At 37.6% G+C, this 17,390-nt stretch overlaps 1 protein-coding gene across 7 annotated transcripts in view; it reads left to right on the top strand.

The window, feature by feature from the left end:
- The window catches only part of LRRK2 (leucine rich repeat kinase 2), a 205,786-nt gene that overhangs the window by 121,776 nt on the left and 66,620 nt on the right, over window positions 1-17,390 (top strand). For all 7 annotated transcript variants that reach the window (XM_024991931.2, XM_010805062.4, XM_059886557.1 and 4 more), the window contains 6 exons: window positions 9,648-9,835; window positions 10,710-10,864; window positions 11,976-12,122; window positions 12,263-12,454; window positions 13,111-13,257; window positions 16,707-16,807. In XM_024991931.2, the coding sequence (XP_024847699.1) occupies window positions 9,648-9,835; window positions 10,710-10,864; window positions 11,976-12,122; window positions 12,263-12,454; window positions 13,111-13,257; window positions 16,707-16,807 (930 nt within the window). The remainder of the gene's footprint in view (window positions 1-9,647; window positions 9,836-10,709; window positions 10,865-11,975; window positions 12,123-12,262; window positions 12,455-13,110; window positions 13,258-16,706; window positions 16,808-17,390) is intronic.

Here is a 17,390-nt window from a genome sequence, read left to right as displayed (position 1 = left end):
TTTTTTTGCAAAGTAGTAGTAGGTTATAAAAATGAAAATTAAAGGAGTAATAAAGGACTTAAAAAAATTTTAAATTAAACAAATGATAATAGTAAAAATATATCTAGGACTTTCTCTGGTGTTGTTGTGGACAGTGTGGGGTCAGTTCATTTTCAGATAGTTCCTTGATCCGGCTTACACTTCTCAAATCTATAGGCCCCTTCCTATGTAGTCGGTGCTAACTGCAGGGTTTTAATCTACTGCACCTGTCACTTCCAAAGCAGTTCCCTCTGTTTATTTTAGCTTCTTCTGTTTGCTGGCCTCTTCAGTGTCTAATTTCCACCCTGACACAAGGGGGCAGTGGTGGACACTCTTTTAGGCTCACTTGTTCAGTCGTGCTATGGGGGGGGAGGAACACTGCAGACAAATATCACTGGCGTCTGTGGGGAGTGCTCCCAGTGTCTCGGCCACACTGGGTTTGCCCCGGCTCACAGTGTGTGTGCTTTCCCAGTCTGCACTGCTCAGGCTCTAGGTTGCTCTGCCGGGAAATGTCTGAGGCAGGCCCTGGGTTGAGTGCACTTCCCAGGTCTAAGCCACTCAGGTTCAGGTTCTCCGGTACTCCACAAAGGCGCAGACTTGAGTGGGCCTGCGTTTTGTGCCCTTCCCTGGTCTGAGCAGCTCAGGTGACCAGGGGCTTGGCGAGTGCAGTTGCTGTCTTATCACCTTCCCTTTTCCTGCTGCTTGGTTTTCTGGGTGTAACCTGGTGTGCCTTCTCAGGTGTGCTTTGTGTCTCTTCTGGGGAGCTGATCTCTGGCTGCGACCCTCCTGGTGGATGTCGACCATCCAGAATTCCAAGGAGTCTTGGTTAGCAACGAAGCCTGCTTGCAGTTTGGTAGATGATACCTCTCTGGGGCCGCGATTGCCCCCTTCCGGCTCTGGCTGCCCTCGCCTGCCTGTCTCCAGAGGGGGATGGGCCGGTCTGCAGCCAGCTAGCTCTGCTCAGTCCTTTGTTCTGTGACTGGGCCTGACGGTGTCTTAGGTTAGGGCTTTTCGTGGGATAGCTATCCCAGGGTCTGGGTTGCTATCTCTAGTTAGTTCCCTCAGATTGCCCTCAGGGTATTCAGGCCCGGTCCTTACCCTAAGCAGCCCATGCCTCCCTGTCCAGTCCCGGCTTGCTAGCTTGCTAGTGGCTGATGCAAGTGTCTGCACTGCTTCTCCGCTGGGCATTTAGGCATGTAATCTGTGGGCTTTAATTATTTATTTGTTTTTCCTCCCGGTTATGTTGCTCTCTGAAATTCCAAGGCTCTCCACAGATTCGCCAGTGAGAGTGTTTCCTGGTGTTTGGAAACTTCTCTCTTTTTAAAGACTCCCTTCCTGGGTTGGATCTCTTTTTATGTTTTGTCTCTCTTTTTATGTTTTATATTTTTTCCTACCTCCTTTTGGAGACAATGGTCTGCCTTTCTGGGTGTCTGATGTCCTCTGCCAGCATTCAGAAGTTGTTTTGTGGAATTTGCTCAGCATTCAAATGTTCTTTCAATGAATTTGTGGGGGAGAAAGTGGTCTCCCCGTCCTGTTACTCTGCTATCTTAGGACCGCCCCCCTAAATTTCATCTAAGGAAAAAAGTTATTTTAAAGAGGGAACTCATTTAGTGCTAAACCCTATACCATGGAACCTGAGAACATATTGAAACATTACAGTTGGCAATTAATTGTAATTGGACAGTTGCTAATATTCTGGTAGATATTTTAAAATTAGATTTTCACCCTAATGCAATAAGCCATGGAAAGTGTGATATTACTTATCTACTCAATGAGAATGAAGCCAGAAAATACAGTGGTCAAGCGTAAACTCTAGAGTCATTACAACCTGTGTTCAAATTTCTCCTAAATACTTATCAACTTTGACATTGCTTAATGTTTTCAGCCTTTGTTTCTTCCCTTGTAAAATAACAATAATAACAATATTATCTCCTACATTGCTTTTGTAGTTTGGTAAAAATGAGCAATAAATTTTAGTGAAATTTTATATTTAACCCATTTGGTAATTAAATACTTATGTCAGAAAAAAAAATCATCAAAACTATGAAGATGTATTCATGTATTTTTGAAAAAATGTGCCAGGAATGGAATAAATAAAAAGAAATATACTGTAGGTATATGCATTCTGTGTAGGAAAGGGGGTTTTACTTATACCCTGAAGAGTTGTTACCCTAGGTGGCACATTCTATCAGAAAATAACTAAACTCCGTACAGTCAAGAAAAGGCTAAAGTTGCACTCAAAAGTGCATGTGTTTCCTTATGAATTGGGAATATTTAAAGTTGCACACATGTGGATATTAGGGTGGATACATCATATTCAATAGAATAATGAATTGGTTTGCATCAAAATCACTATCTTTTAACAAAATCAAATTTCCACCATGACTAAATAAAATCCCTGCAGATGCTATGGAGTAATTAAGAGGAAACTCCATGAAAGTTCTTCTCATTACTTATACTATTAGTTATACTATAAGCATGTTAATTTAATTGAAAATTGTTAGGAATTTGAACAGCTCAAGTTATTTTGAAAGATGGATCTAAAGGGTCAGTAAAGTGATTTAAATTTCTTATTAATGTAAATCATTTTATTTATGCTGATATATTGAAATATGTTATTTTACTAAGGTTTAAAGAGAATGACGGCTATAAGTAATCAAGTGAAAACAAGAATGACTTGCCTGACACTAAATCAGTAAAAATAAATAGAGGTATTCACCTCCATGAATCCTCAAGGCAAGGGCAGAAATAATTTATGGTGCAGAAGCTCTGATGAGCCCATCCACCCTCTCTGTGCCCTGAGCTTTTAGGTCACTAAACTTATTAAAGAAGTTTCCATCAGCACACAAAGAAGTTTGCAAAACTCAACTAACTATATGATAAAAGAAATATGAAAGGGACTCACTGGATCAATTGTGTTGACTATTATAAAGCTTGCATGGTGATTTAGTCTTGATAAAATGTATGAGGAATTTGGAAGAGTCTCTTTCCTTGCATATGAGCCTAAGTTAGCCTTAGAAATAGCCAAGCTGAAGGAATAATAGGAGGTATTTTAAAGATGATAAATTTATGAAAAGGTTTAAGTTTTTTTATGAGTATGTAACAGAATACCCACAAACCTAGAGTACAAAAGTAAATTTGGAGAAAAGCATCAACAGTTCATTGGAGAAAAACATCAACAGTTTATTGTTTCTCACTATTCTGTGGGTTTACTGGTTTCAGCCAAGTGGGTCTGCTCCACATGGCATTGGCAGGGGTCATTCACTTGACTTCCTCATTAAGATGGGCTGGAGATTCCAGGAAGGCTATATTCACAGTTTGGTTTGTTGTTTCTACTTCATGTGACCTCTCATACATATGTAGACCTCTTATAGGCCAGGCACAGAACTGGTAAAATGTTAGCTCTGCCATGTTCTGATAACCAGAGCAACCACAGGTCTTGTTTGGATTTAAGGGAAAATGTATGGATTTTATATCTTGAAGGATTAAACAACCTACATACTTAGGGAGAGAAAAAGATTAATTTGTCCATCTTTGGAAACTATCTGCTACAAGTAGTGATTATTGTTCAGTTGCTAAGTTGTGTCAGACTCCTTTGTGATCACATGGACAGAAGCATACCAGGCCTCTCTGTCTTCCACTATCTCCCAGAGTTTGCTCAAATTCATATCCATTGAGTTGGTGATGCTATTAACCATCTCATCCTCTGCCACCCACTTCTCCTTTTGCCTTCAATCTTTCCCAGCACCAGGATCTTTTCCAAATACTGGTAGTGCACTATAGATCTAAAAAATCAAGCACAAACTTCTATTTTAAAATCAGTTTGTCTTAAGTAAAATAGAGTAAATATGTAATAGTGGCTAACATATGAGAGGTTACTTATATGCTTTTCAAAGATTATCTCATTTAATTCTTGGAACAACTCTTTTAAACAGTACTATTTGAGTGCCCATCTTGAAGATGAAGAACTTGATAGAGAGGTTAAATAATTTATCAAATTGCATACTGATAAATCACTTTTCACTTTCATGCATTGGAGAAGAAAATGGCAACCCACTCCAGTGTTCTTGCCTGGAGAATCCCAGGGACGGGGGAGCCTGGTGGGCTGCCATCTATGGGGTCACACAGAATCGGACACGATTGAAGCGACTCAGCAGCAGCAGCAGCAGCAGCAAATGTAATATTATTCATATTCAGGGAGAATTAGAGTTGGGATTTTAAACTAAGTGGTTTGACTCTAGTGCCTGAAAGCCTAATGCTATGATAAAATGCTCAAACTTTATTTTCCCAAAATTCACACATTCAACAATATTTATTATGAATCTAATGATGTTCCAGATATTGTTCTGGTACTGGGGCTATATAGCAGTAGGGAAAATAAGGTTTCTACGTTCACGGAGTTGATGTTCAAATGGGAGGAAACAACCAAAGCAAGAATACTTAATGTGTTTTGTGGTACAGATTGCTACAAAGAAAGCTTCAAGTGTGGTTGGGGATGGAGAGTGAGTTGTCAGACAAGGTCTTAGTGACTTTGTAGTTGTTCAGTCATTCAGTCATGCCCAACTCTTTCTGACCCCATGGACTGTGGTACATCAGGCTTCCCTCTCTTTCACCATCTTCTGGAGCTTGCTCAAACTCGTGTCCTTTGAGTCAGTGATGCCACCAACCATTTTGTCCTCTGTTGTCCCCTTGTCCTTCCGCCTTCAGTCTTTCCCAGCATCAGGGTCTTTTCTAATGAGTTGTCTCTTTGTATCAGGTGGCCAAACTGTTTGAGCTTCACTTCAGCATCAGTCCTTCCAACGAACATTCAGGATTGATTTCCTTTAGGATTGACTGGTTTGATCTCTTTGCAGTCCAAGGGACTCTCAAGAGTCTTCTCCAATACCACAGTTCAAAAGCATCAGTTCTTCGGCACTCAGCTTTCTTAAATAGTCCAACTCTCACATCCATACATGACTACTGGAAAAACCATAGCTTTGACTAGACGTCTAGAACCTCTGTTGGCAAAGTGATGTCTGCTTTTTAATATGCTATCTAGGTTTATCATAGCTTTCTTCAAAGGAGCAACTCTCTTAATTTTATGGCTGCAGTCACCATCTGCAGTGATTTTGGAGCCCAAGAATATAAAGTCTGTCACTGTTCCCATTGTTTCCCCATCTATTTCCCATGATGTAATGGGAATGGGTGACATGATCTTAGTTTTTTGAATGTTGAGTTTTAAGCCACCTTTTTCACTCTCTTCTTTCAACCTCATCAAGATGCTCTTATTCTTCTTCACTTTCTGCCATAATGGTGCTGTCTTCTGCATATCTGAGGATATGGATATTTCTCCCGGCAATCTTGATTCCAGCTTGTGCTTTATCCAGCCTGGCATTTTGCATGATGTACTCTGCATATAAGTTAAATAAGCAGGGTGACAATATACAGCCTTGATGTACTCCTTTCCCAATTTGGAACCAGTGGGTTGTTCCATGTTTGGTTCTAACTGTTGCTTCTTACCTGCATACAGGTTTCTCAGGAGGCAGGTAAGGTGGTCCAGTATTCCCATCTCTTGAAGAATTTTTCACAGTTTGTTGTGATCCACACAGTCTTGTCTTTTGTCTAAAAGACTTTAGCATAGTCAATAAAACAAAAGTAGATGTTCTTCTGGAATTTTCTTGCCTTTTGTATGATCCAAGGGATGTTGGCCATTTGATCTCTGGTTCCTCTACCTTTTCTAAATTCAGCTGGAACATCTGGAAGATCTTGGTATACATGCTGTTGAAGCCTAGCTTGAACAATTTTGAGCATTACTTTGCTCATATGTGAAATGAGTGTAATTGTGTGGTAGGTAGAACATTCTTTGGCATTGCCTTTCTTTGGGATTGCAATGAAAACAACTTTTCTAGTCCTGTGGCTACTGCTGATTTTTCCAAATTGGCTGGGATACTGAGTGCAGCACTTTCACAGCATCATCTTTTAGGATTTGAAATCGCTCAGCTGGAATTCCATCACCTCCACTAGTTTTATTCATGGTGGTCCTTCCTAAGGCCCACTTGACTTTGCACTCCAGGATGTCTGGCTCTAGGTGAGTGATCACACCATTGTGGTTATCTGGGTCATTAAGATCTTTTTGTTTAGTTCTTCTGTGTATTCTTTCGACCTTTTCTTAACTTCTGCTTCTGTTTGGTCCATACCATTTCTGTCCTTTATTGTGCCCATCTTTGTATGAAATGTTCCCTTGGTATCTCTATTTTTCTTGAAGAGATCTAGTCTTTCCCGTTCTATTGTTTTCTTCTATTCCTTTGCATTGATCACTTAGGAAGGCTTTCTTATCTCTCCTTGCTATCTTTTGGAACTCTGCATTCAAATAGGTATATCTTTCTTTTTCTCCTTTGCCTTTTGCTTCTTTTCTTTTCTCAGCTATTTGTAATTCCTCCACAGATAGCCATTTTGCCTTTTTGCATTGCTTTTTCTTGGGGATGGTTTTCATCACTGCCTTCTACAATGTTACAAACCTCAGTTCATAGTTCTTCAGGCACTCTGTCTGTCAGATCTAATCCCTTGAATCTTCCTGTCACTTACACTGTATAATCATAAGGGATTTGATTTAGGTCATACCTGAATGGCCTAGTGGTTTCTCCTACTTTCTTCTATTTAAGTCTGAATTTTGCCATTAGGAGTTCATGATCTGAGCTACAGTTAGCTCGAGGTCTTGTTTTTGCTGACTGTATGGCACTTCTCCATCTTCAGCTGCAAAGAATATAATCAATATATATGATTTTTATATATTATAATATATAATATTTTTATATAAATTAGATTATATATATTATATTATATATAATATATATAATATAACATTTTTATATATTATATTATAATATATTATAATCAATATAATGATTTTAGTATTGACCATCTGGTGTTGTCCATGTGTAGAGTCATCTCTTGTATTGTTGGAAGAGAGTGTTTGCTCTGATCAGTGAGTTCTCTTGGCAAAACTCTTGTTAGCCTTTGCCCTGCTTCATTTTGTACTCCAAGGCCAATTTTGCCTGTTACTCCAGCTGTTTCTTGACTTCCTACTTTTGCATTCCAGTCCCCTATAATGAAAAGGACATCTTCTTTTGGTGTTAGTTCTAGAAGGTCTTGAATGTCTTCACAGAACCATTCAATTTCAGCTTCTTTTGCATTAGTGGTTGGGGCATAGACTTGGATTACTGTGATATTGAATGATTTGCCTTGGAAACAAAACAAAGATCATTCTGTTGTTTTTGAGATTGTACCAAAGTACTGCATTTTGGACTCTTTTGTTACTATGAGGGTTACTCCATTTCTTCTAAAGGATTCTTACCCACAGTAGTAGATATAATGGTCATCTGAATTAAATTCGCCCATTCCAGTCCATTTCACTTCACTGATTCTAAGATGTTGATGTTCACTCTTGCCATCTCTTTTTTGACCACTTCCAATTTACATTGATTCATGGACCTAACATTCCAGGTTCCTGTGCAATATTGTTCTTTATAGCATCGGGCTTTACTTTTACCACCAGACTCATTCATAATGGGGCTTTGTTTCTGATTTGGCTCAGACTCTTCATTCCTTCTGGAGCTGTTTCTCTGCTCTTCTCCAGTAGCATATTGGACACCTACCTACCTGGAATATTCACAGTCAGTGTCATATCTTTTTGCCTTTTCATACTGTTAATGGGATTCTCAAGGCAAGAATGGTGAAGTCGTTTGCCATTCCCTTCTCCAGTGAATGTTTTGTCAGAACTCTCCACCATGACCCTTCCGTCTTGGGTCTCCCCGCACGGCATGGCTCATTGTTTCACTGAGTTGGGCAAGGTTGTGGTCCATGTGATCACTTTGGTTAGTTTCCTGTGATTGTGGTTTTCATTCTGTCTGCTCCCTGATGGATGAGGATTAAGAGGCTTGTGCAACCTTCCTGATGGGAGGGACTGGCTGTGGGGAAAACTGGGTCTTCTTTTGTTGGCAATGCCAAGCTCAGTAAATCTTTAAAACAATTTTCTGCTGAAGGGTGGGGCTGTGTTCCCTCCCTGTAGTTTGGCCTGAGGCCAAACTATGGTAGGGAACCTCTTTCAAAAGGACTCAGGCCAGCAGGGACTTAGCAACTTTAGAAACAATAAAACAGCAGTTTTCCTCACTACCTAAACTTTAAGAGCAGTTTGGGCTATAAAGAACAGAATATAGGAGAAGTCTCAAATTATAGTTTTAATTATTTAATGACCCATTATACATTGCTTTATGTTTAATGATTTATTCACTGATTCAATAACATTATACATACAAATTAGAAACAGAGTTGAGTAAGACATGTCCTCAGACCTGAGGATTTTACAATCCAGTATTTTACCCAACCACATGATGATAATAATACAAACAGTGTTTGTTTCTATTTGCTACTGCTGCTGCTAAATCGCTTCAGTCATATCCGACTCTGTGCGACCCCATAAACGGCAGCCCACCAGGCTTCCCCGTCCCTGGGATTCTCCAGGCAAGAACACTGGCGTGGGTTTGCCATTTCCTTCTCCAATGCATGAAAATGAAAAGTCAAAGTGAAGTTGCTCAGTTGTGTCTGACCCTTAGCAACCCCATGGACTGCAGCCTACCAGGCTCCTCCGTCCATGGGAGTTTCCAGGCAAGAGTACTGGAGTGGGTTGCCATTTCCTTCCCCGTGTTTCTATTTAAGAATCCCTTAAATATTATAGATCTACTAAAGAAAATTAAGCACAAATCTCTTTTTAAAATTAGTTTATCCAAGTAAAATAAATAGGAATAGGTAAATAGGATTGGTAAAATGTGAGGGCTTCCTATTTGCTAAAAATAGTGATATGTATTTTACGTGTTTTATGTATGTTATCTTATTTTGTTCTCATGGCAGTCTAAGAGTTACTTTTATTTCTCATTTTACAAAGAAGGAAACTGTGGGTAAAGAAATTAAATACCTTTCTCAAGGTCATACAACTGGCAGTAGAGTTTGGATTTGAACCTGAATTCTTCTCAACTCATATTTTTAATTGCTGTGATGATGATCAAAGCTCAAATTATGGTCTACACATTAGAATCTTCAGAGTTTCTTGTTAAAAAAGTAGATTCTCAAGCTTTATCCCTGACCTATGACTCAGACTGCATGGAGTCCACTGAAATTCAGTGATTACTTGTTTGAGAATCACTTAATTTACTAAGCTGCCTCTCTTTCCACTAATGGAAACCCACTTCCAGTTGTATAAATGTAAAGCAGCATTTCTGTTGCAAATCTGTGGTGATAACAGCCTGGAAGATAATTTCCTCCAGAATATATTATTGATGAGACTGTAATAAGCATGTGGGGCAAAAGACTGATGTATTAATTGAACTGGGGAAGGCTTGTGGTTCATTGGTATCAGAGGATCTCCATCGTTTCTGATCTGGATTCACTCACTTATTTTAATAATTTCTGTGTGTAAGTAGGTGTGTGAAAGATGCTAGGCTTACGTGGCTGCTAGGTAGAGAAATTAGGTCCTGTGTTGTACTTGACAACATTAGAATTGTTTTGATCATTTGTACTGAGCAAAGGAAATTCTTTAAATTCAGAACTTCCCAGAAAACGAATTCTATGATTATGTATAAGTTTAAACCTTTCAGATTTTGACAGTGAAAGTGGAAGGCTTTCCAAAACATCCTAAGGGAATTATTTCACGTAGAGATGTGGAAAAATTTCTTTCAAAGAAAAAGAGATTTCCAAAGAACTACATGGCACAGTACTTTAAACTCCTAGAAAAATTCCAGATTGCCTTGCCAATTGGAGAAGAGTATTTACTGGTTCCAAGCAGGTAAGCCAAAACTTAAAAATTTAATTACCCTATGGAAATTTACCATATATTCTTTTAGTTGTGAAAGTAACTTTGGTTTATGATGAATGTACTAATTTTTTTTTTCTTGTGTAAACTTTGTACTGGAGTATAACATTTTCTTTTGATGAAAACTACACTTGACATTTTAAAGATGTAAATGACTGATTTTATATCTATATAATTATTACTTGATTTGACAATGCTCAGTTTATTTAAGAAAGGTTAATAGTGGAGATTAGAGTGTGTGTGTGTGTGTGTTGCTGTGTGTGTATGTATGTTCCTTATATGATATTGAAGGAATTATTAGGCAGATTCTGGAGAAATGGTGAGTTTTCAACAGTCTTTAAATAATTTATGACTGAATTTTCAGAGGATATGGCCAACACAAGGAGGCCTAAATTCTAGCCCTGTGTTGTAGAAATTTTTCTTACTGCCTTATAAAACCTGGGAAATGTTATAAAGTAAATGACATTGAAAAGTGAAAATTGCACTGATTGATAGATGGTAACTAATTCTAAACACAGATATACACTTGATTCTAGGCCATGCATTTTTTGAAGTTTTATATAATCCCTTTACTTTTTATACATAACTAACTATAATAATTTATTTATAATGTAAACAGGATTACTGAAAAATTTTTATATATCACTATATCTGAGCATGATTTGAATTGATTAACCATTAAATTTTGAAGTAGGAAGAGTATGTAGCAAAATAACATTACTAAAAGATAAAATTGCTTAGAATATTTATCATCATCAGTTCATTGATTTCAAGTAGTAAAGCACTCTGGTCAAAATGGTTGGGCATTTTCTGAAGCTATATAATGATACTGTGCTTTTATCTTTAGTTTGTCTGACCACAGGCCTGTAATAGAGCTTCCCCATTGTGAGAACTCTGAAATTATCATTCGACTGTATGAAATGCCTTATTTTCCAATGGGCTTTTGGTCGAGATTAATCAATCGGTTGCTTGAAATTTCACCTTACATGCTTTCAGGAAGAGGTATGTATTTAATGAAGAATTAATATTTGGAGAAGATAGTTAGAAAGCGTATTAAAATTAATATGTCATTTTCCTAGAGTTTACTGGTTTATAATGCAGCTGAAAATCAGGAAATAAGCTCAAAAGACCTCAGCATGGCCAATATAAAAATATACACGGATAAATTCATGAAATTTGCTAAGAATAAAATTCCTCAAAGTCCATGTGTACTTATTTTAGACACATTTACGATGTGTATGACTATCTTGCTTTGCAAACCAAAGCAGACTAGAAGCAGCAATTTTAAAAGATGAAATTACAGAGTCATTGGCGTAAAAACACCTATCTCCCTACACATACACACAAATGCACATGCGTGCGTGGAGAAATAAAAGCTAGAAATGACCACCCCTTCAGTCAGGGAGTTTTGTTTAATAGAGTAACAGGTCCTAACCATTCTCTGTGGGGACTACAATAGCTCTATTCTGCTGCATGGTCCCTGGGGGGTTTACAAAAAAGAATAAAGACTTTATCATGCTATAATTATAAGTTACAATGCCAGCTCTTCCTCCTGGAAGAAAGAGAGATCCTAATGCTCCGAGGGGGAACATATAATTTTTCTGTTTTGTGCTTAAAATCAGCTTTATGTAGATGGTACTGTATTCTGAAATAAACCTTATCTTGCTTGCAGTTAATCAACATATAGATAGTTACCTCACATCAAAGTGTTGGTTTTAGCATTACCACCAACCTCTTTTTAAAAGTTATGGGAATCTGTTTATGATTCTCTTTTTCATCTATTACATATGTTAAACTGCTTCACACCATGAACCTGAAATCTGTCGTAGGTAATCTACTGGGCATTTGTTTATTTCATTTCAAAATTGAGGATAAAATATGTAATATTATATTTAACAGATAATATATCATTAACAATTCCAGTACTTTCCTTCAAAACAAATACATCTCTGTTACTGTCACTTGTAATATGTGCAGTGATTTTTTTTTCCCCTACAGTTTATGCAACAACAAATAACTAATAGCTATATTTGGGTTCATTTAAATTTCTTTCATGGGGTCGCAAAGAGTCGGACACGACTGAGCGACTGAACTGAACCGAAATTTCTTTCAGAACGAGCACTTCGCCCAAACAGGATGTATTGGCGGCAAGGCATCTACTTGAATTGGTCTCCTGAAGCTTACTGCTTGGTAGGATCTGAAGTTTTAGATCATCACCCAGAGAGTTTCTTAAAAATTACAGTTCCCTCTTGTAGAAAAGGTAAGGAAATTAATTCAAAACTGAACTGTACCACTAAAGAAATCTAAAGTTTTAAAAAAGTCTCTATAGTTCTTCTTTTCAGTTTGTGACAGGATAAGGTTCAGCTGGGATGTTAATCAAGTTCTCTTTGGATGACATAGGCTGTATTCTTTTGGGCCAAGTTGTGGACCACATTGATTCTCTCATGGAAGAGTGGTTTCCTGGATTATTGGAGATTGATATTTGTGGTGAAGGAGAAACTCTGCTGAAGAAATGGGCATTATATAGTTTTAATGATGGTGAAGAGCATCAAAAAATATTGCTTGACCACTTGATGAAGAAAGCGGAAGAAGGTATGTATGTGTTGACACAACTTACAAATGTTTTTAAATGATCCTTTCAATATTTGTGAAGTGAGTTTTGAAATAAATGTGAAAATTGATTGCTCTTATTTATAAGGGATAAGTTAGAGGATACTATATTCAATTATAGTTAATAGTTCAGAAAAATATATTTATTGCCAGTAAGATCTTATACTCTAGATTCAGAAAAAATGTTGGTGTGAGAGTTTGAATACTGGCTCCTGGGCAATGTTATGTCATCTGTGAAGTGAGATTACTAACCAAAACTATGCCATACAATTGTTATGAAGATTGAAATAGATGATACATGGAAGTAACTTAGTAATGTCAGCCATATGCTGTGTTCCATGAATGTTGTGAAAGTAAAGAATATATAATTTCCTAGGCATATATAAATAGCCTAGGCAGTTCTGAGTTCTACTTTCTAGTAAGTGAACCTAGGAATGAGTTCTTAAACTTCCAAATAGAGAGTAACTCAACTTTTAAAACATTCTCAAATTTTCTAGAGAAAAATAAGATTGGAAAGTGAACGTAAGAGTGATTGGAAAGCATAGACAATATGTGATTATTTCTGTAAATCAAAAGGACAAATTTATGTACAATCTTAAAGGTTTATCTTTAAAAAAAATGTTTTATGTACTTCTCAGGAGACCTCCTAGTAAATCCAGATCAACCAAGGCTCACAATTCCAATATCTCAGATTGCTCCTGATTTGATTTTGGCTGATCTGCCTAGAAATATTATGTTGAATAATGATGAACTGGAATTTGAACAAGCTCCAGAGTTTCTCTTAGGTAACTGTTTTGTTGGTTTGAGAATAAAAATTAGGGTACGGTTTTTATTTATAATCTAGCAAATATTCACATATAATTTAATTGTCATAGTTTTTAGTGTCTTCATATATTTTTGTAATGTTTTTCCTTTGGGATAATATATTTTAAAGTAATGTGTTACAAATCTGGAATTTGCTTTGCTCACACACATTTGTACTCTAGGTTTCCACCTCTGTGGAAGCACAGGTTTTATGAAACACGTCCTTGCATTTGTTTTAACTGTTCGATTGTCAGTGATAGGGAAGGCAGTTAGGAAATTTTCAGAGGAGTAATTCAGCCATTTTCCAGTTGCAAAAAGAAATAAAGGAGGAACACCTCTATGCAGTGATAGTGGCAGTTATGTTATTCTATATAACAATCATAAATTTTCATTAAAATAGTCACAAAAACCAATTTGGGTTTAAAAATTCAAAAGTATTAGATTGCTGATGTACTCAAGTTCTAAACATTCCCAAGAGTCCTTGGGAACTGAGAAGAGTATTAAATTTATTTAATGTAAAGTATTTAAAGACAATTCTGACTTTACTTTGTGGAATATTTGTTGCTGTTATGAGTATTTACATTTAATTTTAATTAAACTTTCGCAGAGAGGATGATTAAAATATATGCCAGAATATTAATATTATTAATAAACCAAGTCTAAAATTTGGGATATGACATGTAGGAGTAAATAAACTCCTTTTTACCTTTATTTTTTACATTGGGAAATTTAGGATGATTTTAAATACCTTAGAATTCTGGAAGTGAATATATTAGTACTAGTTGCTGCTGCCGCTAAGTCACTTCAGTCGTGTCCAACTCTGCGCGACCCCATAGATGGCAGCCCACCAGGCTCCCCCGTCCCTGGGATTCTCCAGGCAAGAACACTGGAGTGGGTTGCCATTTCCTTCTCCAATGCATGAAAGTGAAAAGTGAAAGGGAAGTCGCTCAGTTGTGTCCGACTCTTCGTGACCCCATGGACTGCAGCCTACCAGGCTCCTCCATCCATGGGATTTTCCAAGCAAGAGTACTGGAGTGGGGTGCCATCACCGTCTCCAATTAGTACTAGTAAGTTAACACAAAATGCTGAATTATCAACACTGAATCTTAGATCTTAACCAACACCAAACTTGACTTGTGATTTGAAAGATACAGTCAAGTACGAGGCATACTATTTTCTTTCTCTGAAAGAGTCTCAAGCCATCACATACAGCTCTCCCAAATATACCTCTTTACTGCACTAAAAGATGTGTGTTGGATTAATGGACACATTTTGAACAATGTTATGTAGAAGTGTTCAAAAAGTTCATTTTTTGAAACACCTGTGTTTTTTCCCAATTTTATTGAGGTGTAATTGACATATAGCACTGTATAAGTTTAAGATGTACAGTGTAATAACTCACTTGCATATATGGTGAAATGATTACCACAGTAACTTTATTAACATCTATCCTTGCATATATTAATATATAAAATATAAAAATAAAAAAAAATTTTGTTCTGATGAGAACTCTTAGGATTTACTCTCTTAACAACTTCCATATATATTATATAGCACTGTTAACTATAGTAATCATATTATACATTACATACCTAGTATTTATTTACCTTATAACTGGAAGTTTGTACCTTTTGACTACCTTCAAAAGCACCTATGTTTTATACGCTTTTATTTAGCAGATAGGTGGGGCCCCAGGGGCTCAGACAGTAAAGAATCCGCCTGTAATGCAGGAGACTTGGGTTTGATCCCTGGGTTGGGAAGATCCCTTGGAGAAAGGGATGGCTCCCCACTCCAGTATTCTTGCCTGGAGAATTCCATGGACAGAGGAGCCTGGTGGGCTACAGTCCATGGGGTTGCAAAGAGTCAGACATGACTGAGTGACTTTCACTTCACACACACTTCACGGAGATAGGAGAATGTTTATGCGTACTCCTTATACTCTGACCCCATTTCCAATAAATTCATAAGTTCTATGTTTATTTACAAAAAGCAGTCTAGATCAGAGTTTCTTAACTTTTGCTATTCGGAACTAGATAGTTCTTTGTTGGGGGGAGTGTCCTATGCATTGCATGGTATTTAGGAGTATCCTTGGTCTCTACCCACTGGATGTCAGTAATATCATCTCACCCCATCCCAGATGTGACAACCAAAAATGTTTGCAAACACTGTCAAGGGTGGTGGTTGGAGGTCAGGCGCATCATCACCCTGATTGAGAACCACTGACCTAAACAAACCAGATAAATTATTCTAAAAACATTTTACAATCAGAGAAGTACGGGTTGAGCTGAGGGAGAAACAAGAGCTCTGTAAATTATGGCATAACAAGGAGATGGAGGTCTGAAGATAGAAAGCATGTTTAAGAAATTTTGACTATTCCAGCTTGCTAGATCGGTTGTTCTCAACCCTGGTGGTTTATGCTGTTACCAGCTGATGAACGGTACCTCCTGGGATTGATTAGGTAAGAATCTTTGAGGATAGATTCAGACTTTCCTGTGTTCAAAAAGCTCTTTGGATGTACTGTGAAGCCAAATCTAGGAGAAGAACTACTGGCCCAGAGTCTAGAGAGTGAGAGTAGAAAGAAGTAGAACCAGGAGGAGAACCACAAAGGGAACTTGGGGCTGCAATATGAATATGAACTTGATTTTGGATTTCATTTGGTAGACAATGTAGAATGATTTGTTTTTGAGCAAGAGAATGACATAATCAAAATGTAATTACAGAGCTAATTTTTCAGGAGAGAGAGAATGAGTTAGGGGTAATGAAGTCATGAGGCCCCCACGTGTAGGCAGAAAGCATGAAGGTACCAAGAGGGTGCAATTGTAGTGGAAATGGGAAGGGAGGCTTGGGCATAAGAGAGGCAGCACAGTAGAGCTGGGCAGCTGTGGGGCTGTCATGAGGCACATTCTCTTATGAGGCATGAGATAATTTTTTGGTTTTTGACTCCAGAATGACCACAAAGAGAGTTTTATTTTGTTTTTATCAGATATATGAAAGGTAGGATAAAAACTGTTTTGGAGAAAAGATAATGAATGGGACTTTTGATGGAATGCAGTTGAGATTCAGAAGAGCACGCCAGTGCTTATCTCCAACACAGAGCTGTAAATATAGGGTAGAGTTCAGGTGTAGCTATGACTACAGATTTAAATGTGAAAATTCTCTGCATACAGAGATAGATGAAGTTAGGGAATGTATGAGGTAATTGAGTAGGAAGTGTATAAAAGGAAGATAGAAAGGCTAGAGACAAAATCTTTAGTTGCATCTTGGTTCCTGGAGTAGAAGAAGGAAGAGCAAGCATTAAAGAAGACTTGATGTAGTGAAACTCATGGGTCAGATTTCTCTTCAAAACAAATATAATTACAAAAGATACAATTTATTGAGTTTTTCTGCTTGCACAGATTAACCCAAGTGCTTTGTACTTTCTTTTTGAAAGGTGATGGCAGTTTTGGGTCTGTTTATCGAGCAGCCTATGAAGGAGAAGAAGTGGCTGTGAAGATTTTTAATAAACATACATCACTTAGGCTGTTAAGACAAGTAAGAAATGCAACAATATTATTACATTAAATAATACATTGTTAATATTCTGGAACCCTTGTTTGGCACTTGCTTGTATTGACCGTGTTTTCAAAGTTGAGTTTTGTTATAAAATCCCACTTTTGTCCTTTCCTTATGGAGTGAAATAGGTTTGTTTTGTTTCTCTTGTTGAAAAACAAACAAAAGACAGTATTCTGAGAATTCTTGTTCTAGGCTTCACAAGTCCAAAAGAAAAGAGGGCACCTCTTTTGCATTTTTGCAGTTCAAAGGAACCAAAATCCATACGACAGTAGTCTATTTGAAAACTTCTCCTGGACTCAGTTAAGTCACATATTCTTTTTTCAGCAAGCACCAATGTTCAGGGCAGTGCTGTTGCTGACTGGCATAGGCCTGTGTTGTTGAACCAATCACTGTGGTAATGAGCAGGGTATTTTTTTTTTAATTCCCCTTTTTCCCTGAAGCTGGGATTGGAGTCAGTTCAGTTCAGTCAGTCAGTCGTATCCGACTCTGCGACCCTATGGACTGCAACATAGGGTCCATGATGGACTGATTGGAATCAGTTCCCCTTAAACTGATTGGAATC

The sequence above is a fragment of the Bos taurus genome, chromosome 5 (assembly GCF_002263795.3).
Source record: "Bos taurus isolate L1 Dominette 01449 registration number 42190680 breed Hereford chromosome 5, ARS-UCD2.0, whole genome shotgun sequence".
Classification (NCBI taxonomy): Eukaryota; Metazoa; Chordata; class Mammalia; order Artiodactyla; family Bovidae; genus Bos; species Bos taurus.
This window is presented reverse-complemented; position numbering and strand designations above follow the sequence as displayed.